This window comes from Sciurus carolinensis, chromosome 4 (assembly GCF_902686445.1).
Source record: "Sciurus carolinensis chromosome 4, mSciCar1.2, whole genome shotgun sequence".
Lineage (NCBI taxonomy): Eukaryota > Metazoa > Chordata > Mammalia > Rodentia > Sciuridae > Sciurus > Sciurus carolinensis.
Genome location: NC_062216.1, coordinates 104,580,959 through 104,604,598, shown reverse-complemented (window position 1 = coordinate 104,604,598; position 23,640 = coordinate 104,580,959). Strand labels below are relative to the sequence as shown.

The 23,640-nt window shown below is 38.8% G+C and overlaps 1 protein-coding gene across 4 annotated transcripts in view; it reads right to left on the bottom strand.

The window, feature by feature from the left end:
• Nucleotides 1-23,356, bottom strand: part of Tmem117 (transmembrane protein 117) — a 476,419-nt gene extending 453,063 nt beyond the window's left edge. Inside the window, exons 1-2 of one of the 4 annotated variants that reach the window (XM_047551639.1) lie at nucleotides 23,003-23,356; nucleotides 13,856-14,160 (exon numbers count right to left, since the gene is read on the bottom strand). In XM_047551639.1, coding sequence (XP_047407595.1) covers nucleotides 13,856-14,132 — 277 coding nt within the window. In that variant the 5' untranslated portion in view covers nucleotides 14,133-14,160; nucleotides 23,003-23,356. Of the gene's footprint in view, nucleotides 1-10,904; nucleotides 10,991-11,020; nucleotides 11,101-13,855; nucleotides 14,161-23,002 lie in introns of those variants that run through there. The other 3 variants (XM_047551640.1, XM_047551642.1, XM_047551641.1) reach the window with 3 other exon arrangements.
• Between the last annotated feature and the right edge of the window lie 284 nt (nucleotides 23,357-23,640).

Sequence of the window (23,640 nt, the reverse complement as noted above, 5' to 3'; positions counted from 1 at the left end):
CTAGATTTGCCACAGTATTGTATCTACAGATCTTCCACCCACTGCTGACAGTTTTCTGAGGTACAGTAAAAATATTCTTCTTTTGCATTCAGTTTGATCTGTCAGCTAGAATTCAGCTGTTAAGTAAATGTCTGTCCTCTCTTAAACATGAATCGTCAAGCACTTGTGTTTACAAAATTCTGTAGAGGGGACTAATTCAGTAATCTGTTTAGACTCTAAATAGAAGCAGGAGAGCAATCTCAAAATACATGGACAGGGTTATTTTCAGATGCCTAAACTCACAGACTCTGCTGGGATTATAAAGGGGAAGAACCTGGGTAGGCCTTGGGGCCCCATCACTACCAACCTTCCTGCTCATGTGGACAGAGCATCTGTTCATCCCCAGAAAAGAAAGATGCTTTTCTTATTCCATGGGGCATCTGAGAGTCAGAAGATTAAAGACTGATGGTTGTCCCCATGATATCCAACTCCAGGATGAACTTCCCTACCTTTATTGCTAGAAATACCATCACAAAACCAGCACTGCCAGGGATGGGCCAGAAACACAGAAGGACACTAAGAAATATCTCACTCACTATAAAACCCAGCTCTCTGCACTTCCATGTGTGACTGGAAAGAGGAGTGGGGTGGAAGCCCTCCTCAAGAAACAAAATGGGGATTTCAGAAGAGTAAAGAAGTTACCAAAAATGAACAATCATCTGTTATGCATCATCTCAGAGGAAACCCAGAAACAGGGCTTAAGGATTTCCCCAAACACCAATTTTAAATACATTATATTTAAATCAGAAACTAAAAAAAGCTACACAGGCGTATTTGTTTTTTAGTGCTTCCCTTTCACTTAAAAGAACTTTCTCAAATGAAATCTATGATCTTGCTATCCCACCTTACCCCCACTTTTTCTCCTACTCTCTACTCTGCTTGCTTAGAGTCAGCCATTGGACTCTTTCCTACTCATCAAATGCTCTTAATATACCATGACCTGGTGGTTTCTCCCCTTGACCTATTCTTCTCATGGAATGTTTTCTCCTAGAAAGATACATAGGTTGCTTCTTCATCTTCTTCAGGTCTTTATTCAAATGTCATCTTAATGGAGAGGGAATTCCAGAAACTGGTTGGGCCTCCTCCCCCAACTCCTCCTGCTTGAGGTACCACAGCCTGTCTGCCCTCTGACATAACATATAATGGCATATTGACTTGTTTAGTTTCATTTCCCTCTAGAATGTAAGCAGAGGCTTTGTTGTGTTCAATGCTCTATCCCAAGAGCCCAGAAAATGCTCAGTATTTATTGAATGAACAAAATCAAGACTTACATTAAAGGCTCCCATACTCTGCAAATGAGTGGAGACAAACCAGTAAGCAAGATCCAAAGAGTTCAGGAAAAAAGAGAAACTCAATGACATTAATACCTTCACAGCTTAACACATACATCTGTGAACACAATCTGCTTTTTCTTAGCCACTCCTAGTGTTGCAGATAGCCAGAATTATACATTCGTTTCTCTCAGCAAACTTGGAAAATAAAGTAGGATGATCTAATGAGAATTTAAGTTTCCACTTTTAGAAATAGATTGATATGTCTTATGTTCAGTATATGATGGGAGTGGACTCAGGGAACAGGAGTCCTTAAAATGAAGATGTTATTTTAAAAAACAGGAGGAGGAAGAGAGTGTACTTGTGCTGTCAAGTCTTCCTCACATGCTGTTTTCTTCCTCCTCCTCCCTCCATCCTCCCTGGTACCACTCCTAAATGCAATATTGATTGCTGAGGTCAGGTGAACCCCAGCACCTGTAGCACGCCTGGCTGCCTCAAGGTCAACTAATCCTGCATCTATCTTCCCACAACACTATTTTGATTCTGTCATTCTTGTGATCAAAAACTTTTAACTTCCTTCCTTGATGTCATATATTTTGTTTTTCCCCCACAATAAGCTTATGTAACCTTTTATATTTAAAATTCTAAAGGGAGGGATATGATCCATGGCTTCTTAATGTTTTCAGGTTATATTTTAAGTTCCCAAACCTCAAAGTAAAGACCCTCCCAAGTTTACCTTGACCTATCTAATTCCTGCCTCTAGTCCACCCCAAATCTCCCAATCCAGAAAAACTGCCTTGTGCATACCCTACCCCAAAACTATTTGCCCTTTCCTTCCCCCAAAGCTTTGTGTTTGCTTGGAATACCCTCATCCCCTGTGGTGCTGCAAAACAAAGCTCAGATTCAAACTCAGTAAGTGTTGACCATACTGAGGGACTTCTTTCAGGAGATGGCGAGTTCATCACTATCAGAGGTACCCAGAGATAGCTGAAGATGGAACAAGAAAGCTCTTACCAAATGCATTCATCCTGAGAGTCCATGGCTTCCACCAAACCCTACTTCAAATAAAGCCTTATTTGACCATTTCTGTTGCAAATGACTTCTTACCCCTTCAGAGTAGATGGTCTATCCTACCTATGTGGCAGTTATCATGGGCTGGCACTGCAGTGATCTTAAGAGTATGTTTTCATATATCTAGATCTGATATTGGCTATATTTTAAAATTTTTTTGTGGTTGCTTTGCCAGACTTTAACCTTCTAAAAGACCGAGACTCATGGCACCTAGCCCTGCCCCACGCAAAAAATACTCAATATGTTTGTCAGTGATGATGCTAAAAAGAATCTGCTGTTAAAACAGGAATAAACTGGAAGGACATAAAGAGAGAGAGAGACAGAGAGAGAGACAGAGAGACAGAAAGAGAGAGAGAGAGTTATGAAGCAGAAGGAAATATTAACTTCCCTGGACAGCTGAAGGGTAAGTTCAAGTTCATTATCTCAAGTTTATATGTACACAGCATGTATACTCTGAGTTGGTTTGTCCATTTCAATGGTCATGTCCTCAAGGACACATGAAGTATCCTAACAAGCATGGACTAGGCAAGGGACATCTTGATGTGTAATCACATTCCTATAAGTTAAAGCAAAGATATAGAGCCCAGCTAGAAACATTAGGGTTACAAATGGCTGCAAGGGTAGGAAGTTTTGTGCTCAGTTTCTCTGGGTTTAGCTGCAATGACAGACTGTGCTAGAACTGTACAACTTCTTGCTGGGTCAACTAAATGACTTTCTTTAAGCAAAAGAAGGGGCTGGGCAGGTAAGAAGCAGTGCCAGAAAAGATCCCTGAACACAGACAATGTGGAGCAAAGCTGTAGGGAGTGACCAGGCACAATCCAGTCCTGAGGCAGACGAGGCTTGCGGCTGCCAGTTCGCCATCTGGGATGACTGTCTGGGAATCGAGAGGCTTCAGTTTATGTTCCAATTTTACTGCTGGCTATTGTTGATGACCTTGGAGTTAGGCAAATCAACCCTGTACACTTCTGTTTACCCATCAACAATAACTCTGGGTCACAGCCATAATAAGAATACAAACCAAAAACTACAAAACAGCTTCTACCACCACAGATATTCATACTCAAAGACAGTGTCAGGACCACTACTATAAAGCAACAAAGTCTGCAGAAGTCCTTATTCCAGTCTGATGCCCCCTGTGCCATGTCCTGTAATGGCCTTTTTTTGCCTCCTTTTATCCAGAACCCTGCAAAACAACACAGCCAAGATATCAAAACACTCTCCTTACTCCCACCTTGTTAGCATCCTCTCAAATCACTCTCCTGCTCCAGCCAATACTAATTACCCCATTATTTGAACAACAAACAGGACCCTCTATTAATGTAGTTTTAAATGAATTAAATAAACAAGTACTCTTCACTTTCAATTTCATTACCTATTATTTAATCGGTTGTCAAGTTCCACCTTGGATTAGTTATATCCAATGGTGAAGTGGTTTTTCTTTGCACTGTATGTATGGGTCTGCCTTCTGCAATTCCACTTAAGAGTTGCCTTCATAAGAAACTTCTACCATTAACTCCCATTAATAAGAAATGAGAAGAGGAGGTGGAAGCAATAACTGAATGTGGAACAGAAAGGGTCCCTTGGCCCCCGAATGACTCCTCCACATAAAACATACCTAGAAAGGTACCCTGGTTAATACCTGCTTAATTATAATGCTCTAGTCTGAGCTAGTTTATTAAGTCCTTGAGGTGTCTTTTTTACAGTGCTTGAATTCTCTGCCCTACAGGAACTAGAGCAGCCGGACGAGTCTATCACATTGAAGGCTACAGCTGATTGCCCTTTAGTGCTAATGGATGTGCAACTGACTGCACTGTGAGCTAATGAAGACTCCTAATAAGTAGGTGTGGGAGGAGAGGGCTGTGCACTTGGGATTTCCACCCTCACCTTCCTTTCCTGTTGTATGAAAGAACATTAAATTTACGGGATAAGTTTCTTGTAAAGGGCTACAAAGTTCAGTTACTCTTATATACCAAATTTCCCTATGGAAAAAAAAAATTCTCTGGGAAGTTTTAAAAGTCTCCAATATTAATTATTTTCCACTTTACTTTTCTTAATCTAATTTATTTATTTTTAATCTGTGCTTTTTTTTCTATTATTCTTATGCCACAAGATCACTCCAAGCTTTGGAATAACATTTCCCCCCTATTTGAATTTTTTAGTCCTTTCTGGTTCTAAAATCATTTCCTCTGTGAAAAGGAATTGTGTGTTGACACAGAAAAATGAAGATACTAGCACTCAGTAAGACTGGTTGAGGATGAAGATGATGACATAACATTTAAATAATATTTGTCATGAATATTAGATATTGTATATTTTGAGAGGACAACATTTAAAACTATATATACTCTAAGAAGCATCTGGCTACATATATAGAATTTTCTGAAATAATTCCCCTAAAATGAAGTACTTATCATCTTGATAATACAGTACTTAAAATAATCAATTGTTGACATTTATGCTGAGTAGACACAAATATACTTTTTAAAAATGTACTCTTAACTAGTATAATAAACTTGAGGGTCATTTATACTGTTCAGCTATTTGGACACTGAATTAGTACAAAGGAAATCAAACCATACCCATATCATGGTTTTGAAATAATGGTTTTTCTTTTCTAAATATTTGACTCTCCATGTTTTGATAGTACCGAATCACCATGACTTATTACCCACATTTTCTGGAATATCCAGATCTTTCCAGTTTTGAAATAAAATCATGTATGTAGCTCAAAATACAAAGAAAAAAATTTCAAACTAGGCTTAAAACTAAGACAATAGAAAACAAACAGGCATTTAGCATCATTAATTCACCAAATGATAAAATATTATTAATTTGGGAGATGTCCTTTTGTTAAAATAAAACCAAAGAAACAAGGTAGAATTTATCCTCTCAAATCTCTCAATACTGAGGATACTTTTTACCCAAAACTTCCTGTTTAAAACTAAAACAGACATAGGTACCCAGGAAAAAGTCAACCCCTTAATAGTTTACATAATGTAAGCACAAGAAAAATATACCTTCGGCATGTATTCATCTATTGCAGCCCCTAATTATCATTCTTTTTACCCATCTAGAAACAATTTCATTTTAAAAATCACTTCCTTTTAAAAAAGAATAATGATTTTTAAATACTTATTAGTGCATTATAGTTATGCATAATAGATGGGTTCATTTTGGTATAATCAAACATGTATGGAATTTAATCTGCTCCATTTCAGTCCCTAATGCCTCCTCTTTCCCTCCCCTTCTTTCTTTCCCTATTCCCCTTCATCTTCTCTACTGGCGTTCTTTCTGTTTATTGTTTTTTAATTGGTGCTATACATACAGAAAGGTAGAATTCACTGTGGTATATTTATATGTGCACACAGCAAAATTTCATCAAATTCATCCCACATTTCCCATCTCTCCTCTCTCTCCCTCAATCTCCTTCTATTCCATTGCTCTTCCCTCTATCCTTATGAAATCCTTCTGTAGCTGGATACTTTGGGGAAGTCAAAATTGTGTATGAAATCCAAAAGACTGATCTTTGTAATTAATTTTTTTGGTATTTGTAGCTAATATATTGGCAAGCCCTGACCAAATCTGATCTTTTCTTTCTTTCCTTTTTTTTTTTTTTTTTTTTTTTTTTTGTGGTACTAGGGATTTAACCCAGGGTCACTCTACTACTGAGCTACACCCGATTCCCTTTTTAATTATTATTTTTTTATTCTGTGACAGGGTCTCACTATGTTGAAGAGGCTGGCCTCAAATTTGTGATGTTCCCATCCCAGTATCCCAAGTCGCTGGGATTATAGTCATGCACCATTGTGCATGGACTAAATCTGAATTATAGCAATAAAAGCTAATGTGGACTTCCTTGAGCACTGATTTTAGCCTTCATGTGAATATCCACAGAAATAGATATTTAATTACAGAACTATTAGTGTGTTTGACAATGGCGTATTTAGCAGAGTGGCACATACACTAAATTCTGAAAAATCTGGCCTTAGGATTTTGAATTTCAAAAAGAGGTCCTGGTTTAAGCTTGGTAAGGTACACTGCTTGCTGTTTTGAGTACTATTCAATGTATATGAGTCATCACTTATGTACTCAGTACCTGAAGTATCACTCACTGAACTCAGTACCTTCTTCTCTAACCAATTCTCCTAATGATTTTCTCTCCTTCTCTCTCTCAATACTCTCCCAGCCATCCAGGTCAATCCTCCTAGTTACCTTTAACTTCACCCTTACTCTCACCTGTTCACATCCATTAGTTGTGGAAGATTCAGTCTCATTTACTTCTGTCCTGCTTGACTTCCCATTGTTCCTCCCCTAGTGCCGCCAGGCCTGAGCAGTCTCAACCCTGAATTACTGCCCATAGCTCCTAAAATGCCTTCCTGATTCCTAATTACTCTCCAATTTCTCCCTTGCCAATTCTCCTTAGATTCTGCTTCAAGATTAGTCATGTCATTGTCTCACACCTTATTCAAATACTGTCCTTGATTAGAAGATCACAAAAGGAGGAGATTAAAGTCCAAAGTTAGGAGACCTAACCTACCTTTCCACTGCCTCTGCTATTCTTTCCTGACAAAAACTCGTTCAGGAAAAATAAGCCCTCAGGTTTCTTTTCCCTCATACAGAAACAAAAACAAAAACAAAAAACACTGCAACAGTTGTTCTTATCTCCTCTGCTCACTTTCATGTCATTTCTGACTATTTTAATGCCACTCACACCTTAGCCTCAGTTGAGACCCACAATGGCAGCAAAGCTTTCTTCAACCTTCCTGGTCCACTGTGCTCTTCCCCTCTTAAATTCCCACAGCACTCACAGTCTGCACTATTCATTTGATTTTGATATGCACTTCCTTGTATTATCAGAGTATTTAATTTTTCATGTATATATACCTTGTCTCTTTAACCAGATTTTAAATACCTTATCTCATATTTTATGGATGATCAAATGAGTACCCTTCTATAGCTTAGACTAAAAAGGCAACATTAGCAAAGTTAACCTGCAAAAGATGAAGATATATTAATTTATTTTTTCATTCAAATTTAATAAACACTTTTATGCCATGCATTGTTTAGGCACTGAGGATTAAATCCCTGCACTTATATGGCTTATAGCTGGGAAATCAGACTTCAATGAAACAATTATACATGTCTGAGGGTAAATATGAAAAGACTTAAAATCATTTCAGATGCTACACGTATCAAATCATTCTGAGTCTGCCTGCCTTCCATCCACTCCAGTTCCAGTTGGGTCCTGCCTTCAATGAATAAGCAGTGTGTCTTTTTTGTTCAAAGAGTCTGACAGTTCCTTCAGGTGGAATTCTTTTGACAATGTGTTAAAAAAGCAGTGTTAAGGGGCTGGGGAGATAGCTCAGCTGGTAGAGTGCTTGCCTCACAAGCACAAGGCCTTGAGTTCGATTCCCAGTACTGCAAAATAATAATAATAATAATAATAAATAAGGAAGCTTTAAAAAAAAAAAAAAAAGCAGTGTTAAGAACAAAATTGCAACTAATGGAGACTCTTGGCCCATGTCAGAATACAAAAAAAGGAGGAAAGATAAACAGCAGAAGAGATGCAGTTTATTTGAGAAATGGATTTGTTGCAATCTTGATGTTCTAAGATCTATCCTTGGATAATATTATTCAGCCAGAAGGCATTACTTGGACCCTGATTGTTCTGCCCTTCATAGAATTGCTTCCATGGAATAAAGTATAACAAAATTGATTTTATGCTGAAATACTACATTCTATTCATTAACAAAAGTTTGTTTTAAGACTCAAAAACATGAAATCTATTTCTGCATTTATCAATTCACCATTCAATATTTCCTGTAAAAAACAGAAGAAAAAAGAAGAAAACTACTAAAATTTAGAGCAAGAACATCTAAAATTTAGGGCAAAGAAAAATCCCCATGTAGAATTTGAAATGTTTATCATTGATAATAACCAAAGGTGTATAATATATCACATCTTCCCTTTTGCTCAGGCTCCAAGAAAGCTCAAAAATGAGCAAGATAACAAAATTCATGTGGTCCTAATTTTCTATCCCTGCAGTATTATGTATATATGTTGTTGTAAATAATTTCAATTCATTTTTGAAATAAATAATATTTCTTTAATTAGCTCAAGAAATCAAATTCCCTTTTGTATATGTCTTATCATCAGCAGAACAACTTTGGATTTCTTTATTCATAAATATCTCTAAAATATCCCTCCTTCCCCCATCAAAGTTAGTCATCGAAGCAAATGGGAAAGAGGGGCACTGGAAGAGTATAAACTGACATTCCAGTGAAATCTAATTTTCATAAATCCTAATCTTATACCTTAATAAGATTTAGTTTTAAAACTAAAACAATTATTTTGAATGTATCAATTTTGGATTACATTTTGTTCCTAAAGTATATTTATATCCAAATCACTAAAAATTGTAATATTTATGTCTGATAGAAAAATGATAACCAATGAATTGGATTATATTATGTGTTTGCAGAATTGATCCCTCTTCTTCACTATGTTTTAAACTGATAATGTTGTGCTGTCCTTTTGCTGTTTACAAAGATGAGATTTACCATCATGAAATAAATGAACTAGGCAGGGTGCATGCCTGTAATCCCAGAGACTCAGGAGGTTGAAGTAGGAGGATTACATGTTTGAGACCAGCCTCTGCAGCTTAGCAAGACCCTCAGCAACTTAGCAAGACCCTGTCTCAAAATAAGAAAGTACTGGGGATGTAGCTCAGTGGTAAAGCACCCCAGGTTTAATCCCCAATACAAAAATAAAAAAATAATGAGAGAAAACTCACCAGTTAATGAAATGAAAGAAACAGTAACATTCTATTTAAATATGTTTGGTGTTTCAGTAAAGAATGCCAAAAAGTGACACTGTTTAATTGATGCCACAAAATTATTCTGATCATTTTGTAAACCATCTCAATGTTTCTGTAAAAAAATTTCTGTGCTTGCAATTATCAGTCCCCCTCCCAACATCAGACACCATCATCGTCACCCTCAACACCACCACCTACAATAAGCTTGTACTCACAAATTGTTAAAGGTTTAAATATAGCCTTTTGAAATGAATTATGTATAAATGCTAGTTATTTGGGAACAAGGATGGAAACATTTATCACACTCCAAGTCAATAAGAACATTTGTGTTTGCATTAAATTTTGGATTTCTTCCCATGAAGCTGCAGGCTGTCAGTTCCAGAGCACCCTGTTGTACTCTTTTGGTTCATGTGGTCACAAATGGGAGCTGAAGAAATGATACCTTAGGTGTAATAAGAAGGAGTCAAAGAAGGCATCACAGAGGAGATAATGCTTGAACTAGAGCTTAGAAGCAAGCCAAGTTGACAGGAAGGGAATAAACATGATGGTCATTGCAGAGTACAAGTGCAAAAGGCACAGAGGCATAAAGGAACATGGCAGGATTGAGAACCAAAAATAATTCTGTGCAGCATGGAGTATCAAGAGATAAAGTTTGCAGTCAGGCAGGAATAGGTCATAAACAGTTTTGGAAATCAATAGAAAGAGTTTAGATTTTATTCTGTGGGTGGTAAGAGCCATTTAGTAATATAGAAAAATTATTGTCAGATCCATAATGAACTGGAGGAGGAGGAAATGATTAAGAGTTCATGAACCAAGGAAACATAGTTCATGAAATAATGGCCATGAAGAGAGATAAAGGGAAACAGAAAGAGAAGATAAGCTTGGAGTTCATTAGGAAATTGAATCAAAAGTCCACTATCTTACTTGCCAAGATTTACAAGTTATCATTTCTTCTCTAGTACCCCATATGATTTCAGATTTTTTAGTAAGGAATAAAAAGATAAGGAAATTATCAAAGTGATAAAGCTGACATTACAGAGTCTTTTTGATTATAAGTAAAAAAAATAAGATATACTTTTATATTATTTGAAAATAATTTGCACTCAGTAGACCACTTGAAATCTAGTAAGCTTCTTTGGTACTAAATTACTTATACTAACAGGAGAATTAAAATGTAAGCCATGACTGAAATGTGATTTTAGTACAAGAGATAAGAGTTTGCAACAGAATGACTTACAGTGTTGGAATCACAAAAATCAAATGACATGTCCTTCTTAGTAACAGCAGCACCTTAAACTTATGATTCTCAAGCAATTTTTAATAAAGGAAAATAACCCTTCTCAAAACTGAATATTCTGGTCTAAATTTGTCATGACTTGCTACAATGAAAAAAATTCCCCAAGTGGGTTACAAACAAATTCAGCAATAAATTGTAGTGGATGCTTTTTGGGTGCCATGAACTCTTCACCCACTTTTTCCAAAATGACTCTCTGTTATTTTAGGAGACGGGGTCCCATTGAGAGTGAGTGATGACGATGCCTACCAGTCCAGACATCAGAGACCAGGCTCGAAGGCACAGATCTCATTCTACTTAGGGATTGTTCAAGACATATACAGGCACATTATCCAATCAGGTTAAGAGGCTTGTTAAAACATAAAAGAACCAACCTATAGATGAGCTATACATCTTAATAATGTAAACTAACCAAGTATCCCTTAGTGATTCTGCCCAGCAACAGAGACGGTCTGAGACAAAGGACTGGGAGAAGGGCAAGTTCCAGCACATAGCATGAGGCGAGGCAGTACGGGCGGGCGAACTCACATCACAGCTTGCTGGGATGCTTGATGAGCAAGGCTTCCCCTCAGCTTGTAGCTCAGCCTCAGTAACTGCAAAGGCCTTCAATCCATGGCGAGTCTTTACCATTTCCTCAGTTCCTCTGTCCAGACTGTTTGGTTTACTTAGACCACGGTGTCAGCGACTGCTGACAAATAAGCTTGAGGAATGTTCCCTACAACCCTCTCACACCTACCACCCACAATTAACTTCTTCTATCCATGATTACTATGCACAGCACTATGCTCACTCAGTATTTGATAGATAACACAACCAACACCCTGTTACTTCATAACCTCTGTGTCAATGATCTGTCTCTGCGCTCCACTTTAGTACACATACTCAAAAGTCCACACCCTAGATGGAAATCACCACTACAGAATGACCGTACATCTGTTACAACATGTCATTCAACCACACCCACCATTCCTGTGCCTTTTCTTACTCCCATTTCACCTGTTCAGTTGTCACCCAATCTCCAGGCCCTTGTCCACTTCTTCCAGACCACTATCTCCCATCATCTCCTTTTCATGTCCATTCAAAACTCCCTGTTGATCAAATTAGTAACTCTGTTGCAAGAACTCTTCCTTTATCTTCCATCTTTTGTTTCCAACAGGGAAAGTCTGAGCAGTCCCATGCAGATGAATCACTCTCAAATTGTGTTCCAGGTGACTGAACTCTCAAAGAGAAAACTGCTCAACATTCAGATTAATATCATTCAAATTTATGGTGGCTAACTTCACTGGCCCTTAGTGACAATAAGCAACCCTTTCATTTGTGTATAGTCAGTTCACTTCTGTACTCCTGAAGATCACCATTCCAACCCTTGACCACTTTGTTAAGCCTCTATCATCAAACCCTTCCATATTTTTCTTCAGCTCTTCTTCATAGTAAAATGAAGGTTATCAGGTAGAGAAATATTCCCCTTCCTACTCCTCCACCTGAAACATATCTATCAGAGCACCATTCCTTATCTTACTCATGCCCAGGATCTCAGGAGCCAGGGTCTCTCCTCTTGTCTTTTTTCCCCTTAATTATAAGTAATTATTATTTCATTTATTGATTTCTAACAAATTACACAAAAATTCAGGACCTCTGGCTGTAGGTCTTACATGAGGTTGCAGTCAAGCTGTTGTCTGAGGTTCCAGTCTTATTATGTGAAGGCACAACTAGGGGAGGATCAGCTTCCCCAACTCATTCACATGATTATCGGCATGATTTACTTCCTAGTAGGCATTAGGATTGGAGACCTGTCTTAAGGCCACCATTTTTACCTGTGTCCTAAGTCCCAAAGACCTTCAGAGATATTTTCTACTATATTTTCACTTCAATCTAACTCCTTCCCCTGCAACTGTAAGCAGGTCAGTTAATCTCATTCCTCAGATAAAACCACCAACAACTCAACCAACTCAAAAATCTGCCCATGCTCCTTCTTCCATTTTTAGCTATTTCCCTATATCTTCCATTGTCTCATGAAATTTCTTGAAACTGTGTATATACACATGCACATAGATAATAAATATAAAGTATGTTCATTTCATATATTTATGTGATAGAAACAGATGGCAACAGTTTGAGAAATAGGGATGAATTGTATGTACATGTATATATGTGAATATTTATTTGCTAATTCCTTAGAACATTGACATTGTTTCTCAACCACTTCTAGACTGCAAATACTCTGTCACCTATGATCTTATAATTGCCAAATGCAAAGTTTTCTTATTAAATTCTCTTCTTAATTGATCCAGCTGCAGCATTTAAAACTACATATTTTACCCCGTGGTATGTATCACCTCTTCATGTATTAGATATACATTTGTTGAATCTCTCTTCTGTAGGAGGTAAGTTTTTATGAGGACAGTAACCTTGTTTGTTTGAATCACTCTCTAAAAGAGGGTCTGACATGTAATAAGTAATCAGGGAATATCTGTTGAATAAATACCACCCACCTCTTAGTCAAATTGATTAGGCTGAAGTGGGAGCCACCACAAACTGGTCAACTCCAGTCCCTTCTCTGAGAGTTTAAACTAGGGACCAGGAAAGTCAAGCCAGTTTCTCTGGGTGGATATAAATGGATCTTCAGGGTGAAAGCAGAATGCAGCAGATATGATAGAGAAGTTGAGACAAAGAGCATCCTGACAGAATTCAAGGCCCTGGTTCCATCCCATTGTCTAAAATGAACTCTATCCTGGGTCTCTGTGAAATATCCCAATATCCCTATCATAAGTTACCTTTTTTTAAAAAAAACTAATTTAGTCTCTTTTTCTATTATTTACTACTAAGAGACTCCTTACTAATGTACTGCTCTGTGAATGACCAGGTACAAAATAAACATCGTAAAGCCAATTTTTAAAAAAATGATAAGAAGTTAGCGTTCTAGTTCTCATGCCCTGATTGGCCAATAAATGGCAATGGTTAGCTTACTTTAATGAAAATATGGTGTGATAAGGAGTCATTCTTTTTATAATTTACAACCTCTTTCCTGTACCTCACTTAGGTACTACCTACTTATGAGAAAGGAGCTATTTCCATGTCTTCCCTAGATAAGATTATATACACATTCATTTATCTCCAAAGCCATTTATAATGAAGTCTGGTACTAATTTTGCCTTATACTAATTTCACTCCTTAGGCAGTAAAAAAGTACATCATTAAATAGAGAATAGTTGAAAAACCTAGTTACGGCAATGCATTACAAATTAAGGCTGGAGGACAAACTAAAATGCACATAAATTGGCTCTTAGTAACATAGGAGCTCTATCTTGAAGAATAGAAATTAAATAATTAGCAACATTACATTTCATGGGTTATGCTACTTACCAAACAAACGCTGATGGAAGAGAAATTTGCCAGCTATTAGTCCTATGAGAATGGCAAGTAGCCATAGAAGCACCTTCAAAATCCTCCAGCCAACTCCTCTAGGGTATTTATTTGTTACAAATGAAAAACAGTTTCCAACAACAATAACATTGGCTTCTGTTTGGCTGTGAGAAACTGGGTCCTCCGCAAAGATTAAGAAATTAAAGAAGATCACCAAGTAAGCCACAATCATGCGAGACCAGGGATGCTGGAAGTAATAGCGGAAATCTTTACCCATCCTTCAAAACTTCGATGCCGCAGTTTACCTGTGTGGGAAGAGAGAAACAGAGTTTAAGTGGGAAACAAGTAGCAGTCTCTTCCTGTTATTTGGTCAGATTTACAACAGTTCAGTAAAGAGGTACCTGGATGAGATGATTGATGCCTGTTCCTACTGGCACCAGGACACAGTAGATTGAGGAAGGTTAATATTTTCCCCTCCCTGCTATCTAATCATACCTCTTTTAGTTGGGAATTTAGGAAAAAAGGGGAATAAAGAGTAGGGGGAGCCAGGCGTGGTAGCACATGTCTGTAATCCTAGCAGCTTGGGAGGCTGAGACAGGAAGATTATAAATTCAAGGCCAGCCTCAGCAATTTAGTAAGGCCCTGTCTCAAAATAAAACAAAAGAAGAAAGGGGATGGGGTTTGACTTAATAAGTTAAATAAGCACCCTTGAATTAATTCAATCCCTGGAACCAAAAAAAAAAAAAAAAAAAAAAAAAAGATTAGGAAGAATGGAAGGGATGTGAGAGGACAGGACACATGAGAGGGCAGGACACCATCCAAAATTGGGATGATAACTGAGATGACATGGGGAGAAAGAGGCACAGGGTATAAGATCAATGCAACTGTTTTCCTATTTTAGATTATTTCACTTTACAACCATAGTCATCTAAAAACTGGAATAATACAGAAGTAAACTGAACACATAATAACAACAACAATAATAATGAAACACCCAGGCTGGGGATATAGCTCAGCTGGTAGAGTGCCTCCCTCGAAAGTAAAGGCCCCGGGTTCAATCCCCAGCAACACCAAAAAAAGAAAAAAAAGAAACACCCAATAAACATTCTCCTCTACCTAATTCCCTCTCCTCAGAGTCATGATCACTTAATAATTTGGTAAATAAACTTTTCCAATCTCTTTCTATTCGTGGATGAATGTGCACCTGTGTATGAACTTCTGTAATACCCAAAGGCATAGAGGCACTGCAAAAGCTTATAAAATGCCTACAGCAATGGGTCTTAACCCAGACCTGCTCAGGAAGCACAACCACCTTAAAATGCAAATGTCCAGGCCCCACCTCCAGAGGTTCACTTTGCTTTTCCTCTTTCCTCTTCAGGAACCAGCCTGCCCCTGAAGCACACCAGCTGAGACTCCCACATGGGGAGGCTTGTCTAAGTCCACTAAGTCTTGTTAGTAGGTATCCAATTCTAGGGTTCATTTTAGTGAACTCATTTAGCTCTCAGACTAAGCTACATCTGCTTTTTCAGCAATAAAACTGTTTAAATCTTGAAAACAAAAGTAATATTGGCAGTAATTTGATGACCATATACCAATTTATTTTTCTTTTTTCTCAATTTATTTAAACCTTAGAGCGGGAAGAAGAACCCTTGCAAAGTATACAATCCCTAACATGACAGGCTCTCTACTGGATGTCTGCTTGCAACATTGTGGCATTTTTGTCATAACAAGCCACTGGAACACTATTATTATTATTATTATTATTATTATCATTCCCATCCCTTTAATTTATAGGGAGGGAATTAAGGCTCACATGGTTACAACTTTCCCTAGGTCACCCAGCAGGAGAGAGCTGATCTGAGCCTCTGAAGTATGACCCCAAGGATCATCTACACACTTTCCCTTTCTCATGGAAAGATCCAGGGCCCAATCCCAAGAATGCCTTCTTCTCTAGATGCAATTGTATACTTATATAGGACAGGTAAAATTATGTAAGTAAAAAAATCCTTCACTGATTCTGGACACTTTGGGGATGAAATTCATTGTTAAACCTCATTTTACAACTGGCAAAAAGTACAAAGATTACACCACAAGCCTGAAGTGCTTCTAAATCAATGGAAGATCTAAGAATAAGTTTCCAAGGGTCCCAAATCTCAATCAATACTCTGGGCTGATGAATGTCAATTAAACTCACAATCTAAGTTAATGAAGACATGCCACAACTATTTTAGAAAAGCAATGTAAACATGCAAAAGAATTGGCAATGTAATTCAGCTAAATCCATAATCACTGCAACCTTGGATTCATAAGGCCTCTAAGCAATTTCAGGTCCCTTATGATCTTCATGAACACTCTGAAATATCTGTTCCAAGCTCAGATCACTTAGGAATGGTGACTTTCACAAGATGGGTCTTTCTTTTCCTCCTTCCCTCCCTCCTTCGTTTCTTTCTTTTTTTCTTTCCATGAGACTATCACCCACTACAGCAGCTGGGACCCATGTGTGTGGTTCTCACACAGAGAACAGAACAAGTAGTAAAGTATAAAAATGAGCATTGTGAATTTTCATGATATCCAGTGTGCAAAAATGCAGAAATACATCAGTTTTCAATTCAATTTCATGCAACATCTTTCCAAAGATCACCACCAAAGAGAAATTCACAAAAATCTTCTCAAGGACCAATGACTCTTGAAGGAGGACTTGTGCTACATGCCCATCAGCACTGCACAAAGTATCCTTTAGAAAGTTTCTATAATGCCTTACTTCCAATGAGGCACCTATTAGCAGTGAGGGATTCTAGGGAGTGCCACCACCACCTCCCCTCCCACCTTGCACACACATAATCAACACAGCAGAATTCAGACCACTGAATATACATGACCTTGATTCTTTTTTTAAAACACTTTGTGGAGGACTGGCATATACTTATTTTGTTGCTATTTTTAACCTCAGAATCTTGCTTGTGGGCTATATAATTTCCACATGCCCAAGTTAAATTAGAACATTCAAAAAATTTGGAGACAGCTGTTCCACTCCTGAATTTATGCTATTTCAGGACAGAGAACTATAGTACTGAGCAACAATCCTGCACTAGTATCTAATCTCATTTAATTCCCACAGCAATGCTAGGAATGCTACTGTCACTCTTATGTTACAGTTAGGAAGATCAAGGCTCAAAGTAGTTGTCCATTTAGTTCACATACTCAGCAAGTGGAAAAGACAGAATTTGAATCCACACTGATACCTAGTCCTTAATCTTTCTAATATGCTACAGAGCTGGAAGCGCTTTTTCAGTAAGACATTTCCAGTCATGCTTATAGTTCATTCTTTATTTCTACTAGTAAGGACTAAAAAAATGATATTGATCATTTCATCATTTTATTTTATTATAAGAATAAATACTTTCCACATTATCCAGAAGTTGACATGATCTTCTGGGGGGATCCCAAATTTCAAAAGTTTACATAATAGCTTGAATAGTTTCTGCTTATCCTACTTTACAACACAAGATTGCCAAAAGTTTGCCTAGTCATGTTGGCCCTGTTGTCTAGTTCCTTACGTACCCTGGTATCATTCAAAGCACTAAAATTGCTTTCACCTCTATAGTTCACACAAGTATTTCTATAATCAATATGATTGATAACTATACTGTTAATAATTTAGAAATGAGGTTTTCAAATTGACTATGCTACATGGGGTACATAGTTTGCAAAACTTTTTCATATTTAAAAATTCAATTCTGCAACCATAGATGAGAGTGTGCTTTTATCTTAGCAGCCTAGTGAAATTACCTGTATGTGTTTATCTCCCTCACTTGGTTGTAAGCTCCTCAAAGAGGTCTTGAGAAGCTGTTTACTTCTTGGGCACAGCACAATGCTGTGGGCAATCCATAGACATCTATGAATGATCTGAGTGGTACACTCAGAAAGAGAAACTCCTTCATTGTTTAGGTGAAATGAGAAAAAGGCAGAGAAACCTGACATTCAACTTCCACTAAAGAAAAGAAGAGCAGCCAGGTTCAATGACTGCAGTGGTGACTTGGCCAGTAACAGCACTGATTTACCCACACACAACCCCATTCCATTTAGCAGCAGGCTCCACATATCATCATCGTCATCATTATTACTCAGGGCTAACATTTAACGAGGACTTGCTATATGCCAGACAGTATATTAATGAGCTTTATAAGTATCTCTTAAATTTAATAGCAGCCCAGAGAAGAAAACGCTCTTACTTTCCCCATTTCACAAATGTTGAAACTGAGACTGACAGTTTAGTAGTAGTGTTGGTGTTGTTTTGCTCGTGTTTGTTTATTCGTTTTTGTAGTATTGGGAATTGAAGCCAGGGATACTCTATCATTGAACTACACCCCCAGCCCTTTTAATTTTTTTTATTTTGAGACAGGGTCTCATGAAGTTGCCAAGGATGACCTCAAACTTGTGATCCTGCCTCAGCCTCCTGTGTAGCATGCATCACCACAACCCACAAATTTGGTAGACTGTACAAAAGAATAAAACTTGTCTACATCAGAGCCAGGATTCAAATTAAAGCTACCTGGCCTCAACACTATACTACGCCTTTCCTGTGCAACAACATAAATTCCAATATCTTGCTCTTCACATGTTGGTTAGAAAGTTTTTGATAATAAAACTTTCTGATATAAAAGATTCACAGTACTTCCAGGAAGAAAGGAGCTATTACTATTCAAATTGACCTTGATAGCATGATCAGAAAGAAATGGGAATCATGTAACTACAGGAGTACTTGAATTCTTTCTTCTTTGAGCATTAGTATAAGTAATTGAGTTGATCTGATTTTCCTTTTGCTATATATCACTGATATGCATTCTGCACCTTAGAACAAGACTATTTGACACAAACTTAATTTCTTCTCATATGTAATGACATTATTAGGTAGATGTTCCTATTTCAGAAGCCCCTCCTTTTTCATATAATAGCCACAATAATGTTTTGGTAAGATTAGGCTAAAACTGAAAACTCATAGGCCTTCCATTCACTAATGGTATCCAACTCTGGAGGAACAAGTATTTACTGAATACTAGTAGAGTCAAAAATTTTAATTCAAGTCAGTATTTCAAAGGAATTCAAAGGAACAAAAAAAGAGAGAGAAAGATGTAAGAACTATCAAGTGGGAGAATGTTTTAAGTCAAGGGACAGGGGAAATAGCCTGGGACCAACACAGAGACATATCAGTAGTTCTGTGTGGTTGGAACACAGGGTGTTTGGAGGTGTCTTGTGAGAATTTAGAATGATTTGGGGTCAATTCAAGGAAAATTATTTTTTAAAAAGTGTTGGTCTGTATTGAGTAGAGATTAGGAAATCATCAAACATTTCAGAGCAAAAAAGTGAAACAATCACACATAAAAAGTGATGAAGTCAGATTTCATTCCATATTAACATTCATTAATTCACTTGTTCAATATTTACTAATCACCTATTTTGTGCTAGACAATAGCCTACATGCTGAGGTTGCTTATTCCTACCTAGTAGGCAGTCAGCAAATATTTTCTGATAGATAACTACATGAATAAAGAGATTTGTGGTTGATAAACAGACCAGGCTGAGGTAATAGAAACACACTGAGGATTTCATTCCAGAGAGAGTAGACTCTGGATCATAAGGTTACTAATAGATTCCCTGTTTCCAAGCATCTGATAGTTTCTTTGTAGGGAGCAAATCCAACAAAATTAAATACATAGTATTTCAAAAAGTGGGTAGAGAAAATTAAAGCAAGGAAAAGTCAATAGGGAGTCAAGAGTGAGGGAAGTTGAAGAAGGTCTCACTACAAGCTGACAGAAGAAGACACAAATGAAAGAAGGGCCAGAGGCCAGAAGATAACTATATATTGAGAAAGAATCAACCAGATAGAGGGACAGAAGTTGGAAAGGCCTGTTGCCAGGGGCATGCTTAGTGCATTTAAGGTAGTACATGAAGGTTAATATGACTGGACAGGATATGGTACTGGGGAATAGGGAAGAGATGAAGTCCAGGAGGAAGTATTTCATCATGATCAGGCCTTGAGGCCATCCTATGTTGTGAGCTTTCACCCTGATTGAACTTGGTGATACAATCTGACTTACATATCAGAAGGGCCACTTTGTCTGCTGGTTTAAAATACTTTGTAGGAGGCAAGGAACAGAAGAGGGGAAGCTATTGCCAGGTACCTTGGACTAGACAGGTATAGATGAAGACAGTTTAAACAGCTCAGCTTCTGAATACATTTAAAAGAAAGAGCCAACAAGAGTTATTAAGGGAGCCAGGTATGGTGGCTCATGACTGTAAACCCAGTTACTTGGGAAGCTAAGACAGGAAGGTGACAAGTTTGAGGCCAGCCTTAGCAGTTTAGTAAGACACTCAGAAACTTAGGGAGATCTGGTCTTAAAATAAAAAAAGGTCTAGGGACGTAGCTCAGTGGTAAAGCACCCCTAGGTCTGATGCCTAGTACCACCCCCCACCAAAAAAAAAAGAGTTATTAATGGATTGCATATGGACACGGCCTACACAAAATCCAGAATGGAATTGCCATTTCCTGAGATGAACAGAGGTTCAGTAGATGCAGTCAACATACGCATACTAACAGTTTGAGTGTTTTTTATGGGTTGTGCTGTTGGAATGCTCATTTCACTCACTATTTCAATTAGTCCTTATACCAACCATTTGTATTGGCCAGTGAAGAAAAAGAGATTCAGAGAGGTTGTAATGTGCCCAAGATCATACCGCTACCAACCAGCAGAAACAGGTACAACTACTTCTATATAAATCCAAAGTGCATACTTTAAATTACTGTCATATTCCCTACACTGTGAAGTATAAAATACAGAATAAAATTTCAATGGGTGATGACTTGCACCTAGTAAGCACTCAATAAATATTTACTAATGAATGCATAAATTAATAAATAGATGTGTGGGTGATGAATGGATAATAGTACAGCCTTGGATAAGAAAACAAACATTGAAGAATCCATTCCAGAGACAGCAGACTCTGGATAATGGGACATCCAAGTCTATAAAAGGAGAATTGAAAGAAAAGTAGATAAACCAAATACATACATGCTTGACTGGACCAACTCTAACGTAAGGATAGGTCACAGTATATAATCTTAGATGATTATAGAAGACAGGTGAAGGGAAATGATACAAAGCATTTTATATAATGCGAGTGCTTAATACAGGTTTAAGAACTACAAATAGCAATAATAACAAAAGTAAAGCTGAAACTCTTAATCCAATACAAAAGACCACATAGCCTTTTAAATAAAAAGCAACCTTTTAAGTCAATCAATGAAACCACCATAAATGGTTCTGCACAGATACCAGGACAGCATTTGTGGTGCCCTAGCTACTTTAGAGGATCCCAACCATAAATCACATCCTAGACTTTCTCTTCATATTGTTTCAACCTTTAAGTGATTTTCTCCCCTTTGTTATCCTGCAGTCCTTGGGACAACAATCAATGAAAGTTTTTAAGGCAGAATCTGAAAGTGAAGTAAGTCTGAGTCCTTCAGACAATGACAACTTTCTATTGGAACAGCAAAATATTTTAAAGTCCCATCATGTTATAATGTTAAAAAGTAATCAAACAGTCACCAATAAATTCTTTAAAAGTGTGAAGTTCCTTCTAGTGGCATCTGTTTCTGATAAAGAATGAATTGCCATGGTCATACTCTATAAATAGTGCCAAGGCAAATATTCATTAAATATTATTTTATATATTAAATAAAATTCACACGTTTGAAATTATTTTTTAAATGACTGGCAGCTTAAACAATCAAATTAAATAAGACTGACAAGTACTGGCTTTTCTTTGTTTTTTGATCCTGGGGATTGAACTCGGAGCCTCACACATGCTGAGCAACCACTTTACCACTGAGTTATGTCCCCAGATCTTTTTATTTTATTTTGAGACGGGGTCTTGCTAAATCACCCAGGCCCGCCCTAAACTTGCAATCGTCCTGCCTCAGCCTCCAGGATATCTGGGATTACAGGCATGGGCCAGAGTGCCCAGCTGACAAGTACTGGTTTCTGATCACATGGATTTAATGAAAGGTTGGAGGAGAGGGATAACTACCTGAGTCAAAATGTCAAAATTCCTAATTGTTTTTTAAACTCCAAAGACTGGTGGAGTAAAAGAAAGACTTATGACTTTTTTTTAAGTCAATACTTTTTTTAACAAAAATAGATTTTTACAGGGATCCTACTACTTTTTATATTCAATAAATTGGAAGTAGTTGTTTCTGAAAACAAAACAAAACCCCAAAAGCTTCCCAATGGTCCTTCCTTGCATGTCAGTCAATATATCCCTTATAATTAGAGGGGAAATGAATGACCTTATATTTACCATTCTTTCACTCAATTTTTCGTTTCTTTTTGGTTAATGAAACTTATCTCCAAACATACATACTAAAGCAAGCATGTGATGTTTACTTGTCCCCCCTCAACTCCCCAAACACACACTTCATTGTTCCACAGACAGTAGAATGAATAATGACAGCCAAAAGCTACTACATTGGTCAAACACACTTGTGGGTCTGTGGCATTTTCAAAAATAGAAAACGAAAAAATAGTTTTATTTAGTCACGATGAAGTTAGCAAACATCCAAACACACAAGTCGGTAGATCTCCTCTCTCCTCTCTCTCTCCTCTCATTCTGTCTTCTCTCTTCTCTTCCCCCACCCCGTTTTTTTTTTTTTTTTTTTTTTTTTTAAAGGACGACACCTATGAACTGCAACCTGTTCGTTTCATTAACAAAAACAGGGCTTGTATTCATGTCCTATCCAAGGAATCACTGAAGCGAAGAAAGTTCAAGGACTGCTCTACCATCCTTTACCCGCCTGGAGCCCGGGACTTTGAGGTTCCCACCAAGAGCCTTGAGCCTGGGAGTCTCCTCCGCCCTCACCCACGGGCTGGTGCGTCCGTCTCCCTCCTTGACACTTTACCCTGCCTCTTTGGATGCCATCCTCCGGGAGGGAGGAGAAAGGCGCCGGGGAACTCGGGGGCCGGGCCGGGGTTCCGCGGCCGCTTCCGCATTCGCGGGAGGCAGCTGGGGCTGCGGGCGGCGGGGCCGGCCGGGCTGGGCTGCGGCGGGACCGAGGGCGGGGAGGCGCCCGGCGCGGGGCCGCGTACTCACCCGAAGGGGGCCGAGCAGGCTCCGGGCGACTGCACACGGGAGACCGGGTCAAGCACAGCTCTCCGGCGCACCGGCGGCCTCGCTGGGAAGCGCAGCGAGACGGACCCGCGGCGTCGCTGCCGCCGCTGCTGTCACCGAGCTATAAATACCGGCTCGGCCCACACCCGCCGCCGCCTACGCCGGGCGCCCTCCGTGCTGACTCTCGCCGCGCACTGTGAAGTCCGCCGCCGCCGGCTGGACACCGCGAGCGCAAGGGCGATGGCGCCGCGCAGGTGACCGCGGCCGCTCCAGCTGTGCGGCAGCCTCCGCAGCTGGAGGCATGGCCTCCTGCCGCCCCCGCCCTCTCCCCTGCCTCCCGCCCCAACCGCGGGCCGACTCCAGCCCGCGGGCCCCGAGCGCCGCGGCAGAGCCTGCCCGGGCTGGCCCGCCTCTGCAGAGCGGCAGCCGCAGGCAGAGGAAGATTTAGGAACCTGGAAGGGGGGTGGGGGCCGCTGAGTTTCAGCCTAGGGTGTCAACAGCCGTCCCTTCCTCCTGCGGGAATTGGCAGACTTGTACAATCCACATCCTGCAGGTAACCAATGAGGTTCCCAGTGGAATGTCTTTAAGGAGCAGCAAACTTTCTAACGCAGCTTCAGGTC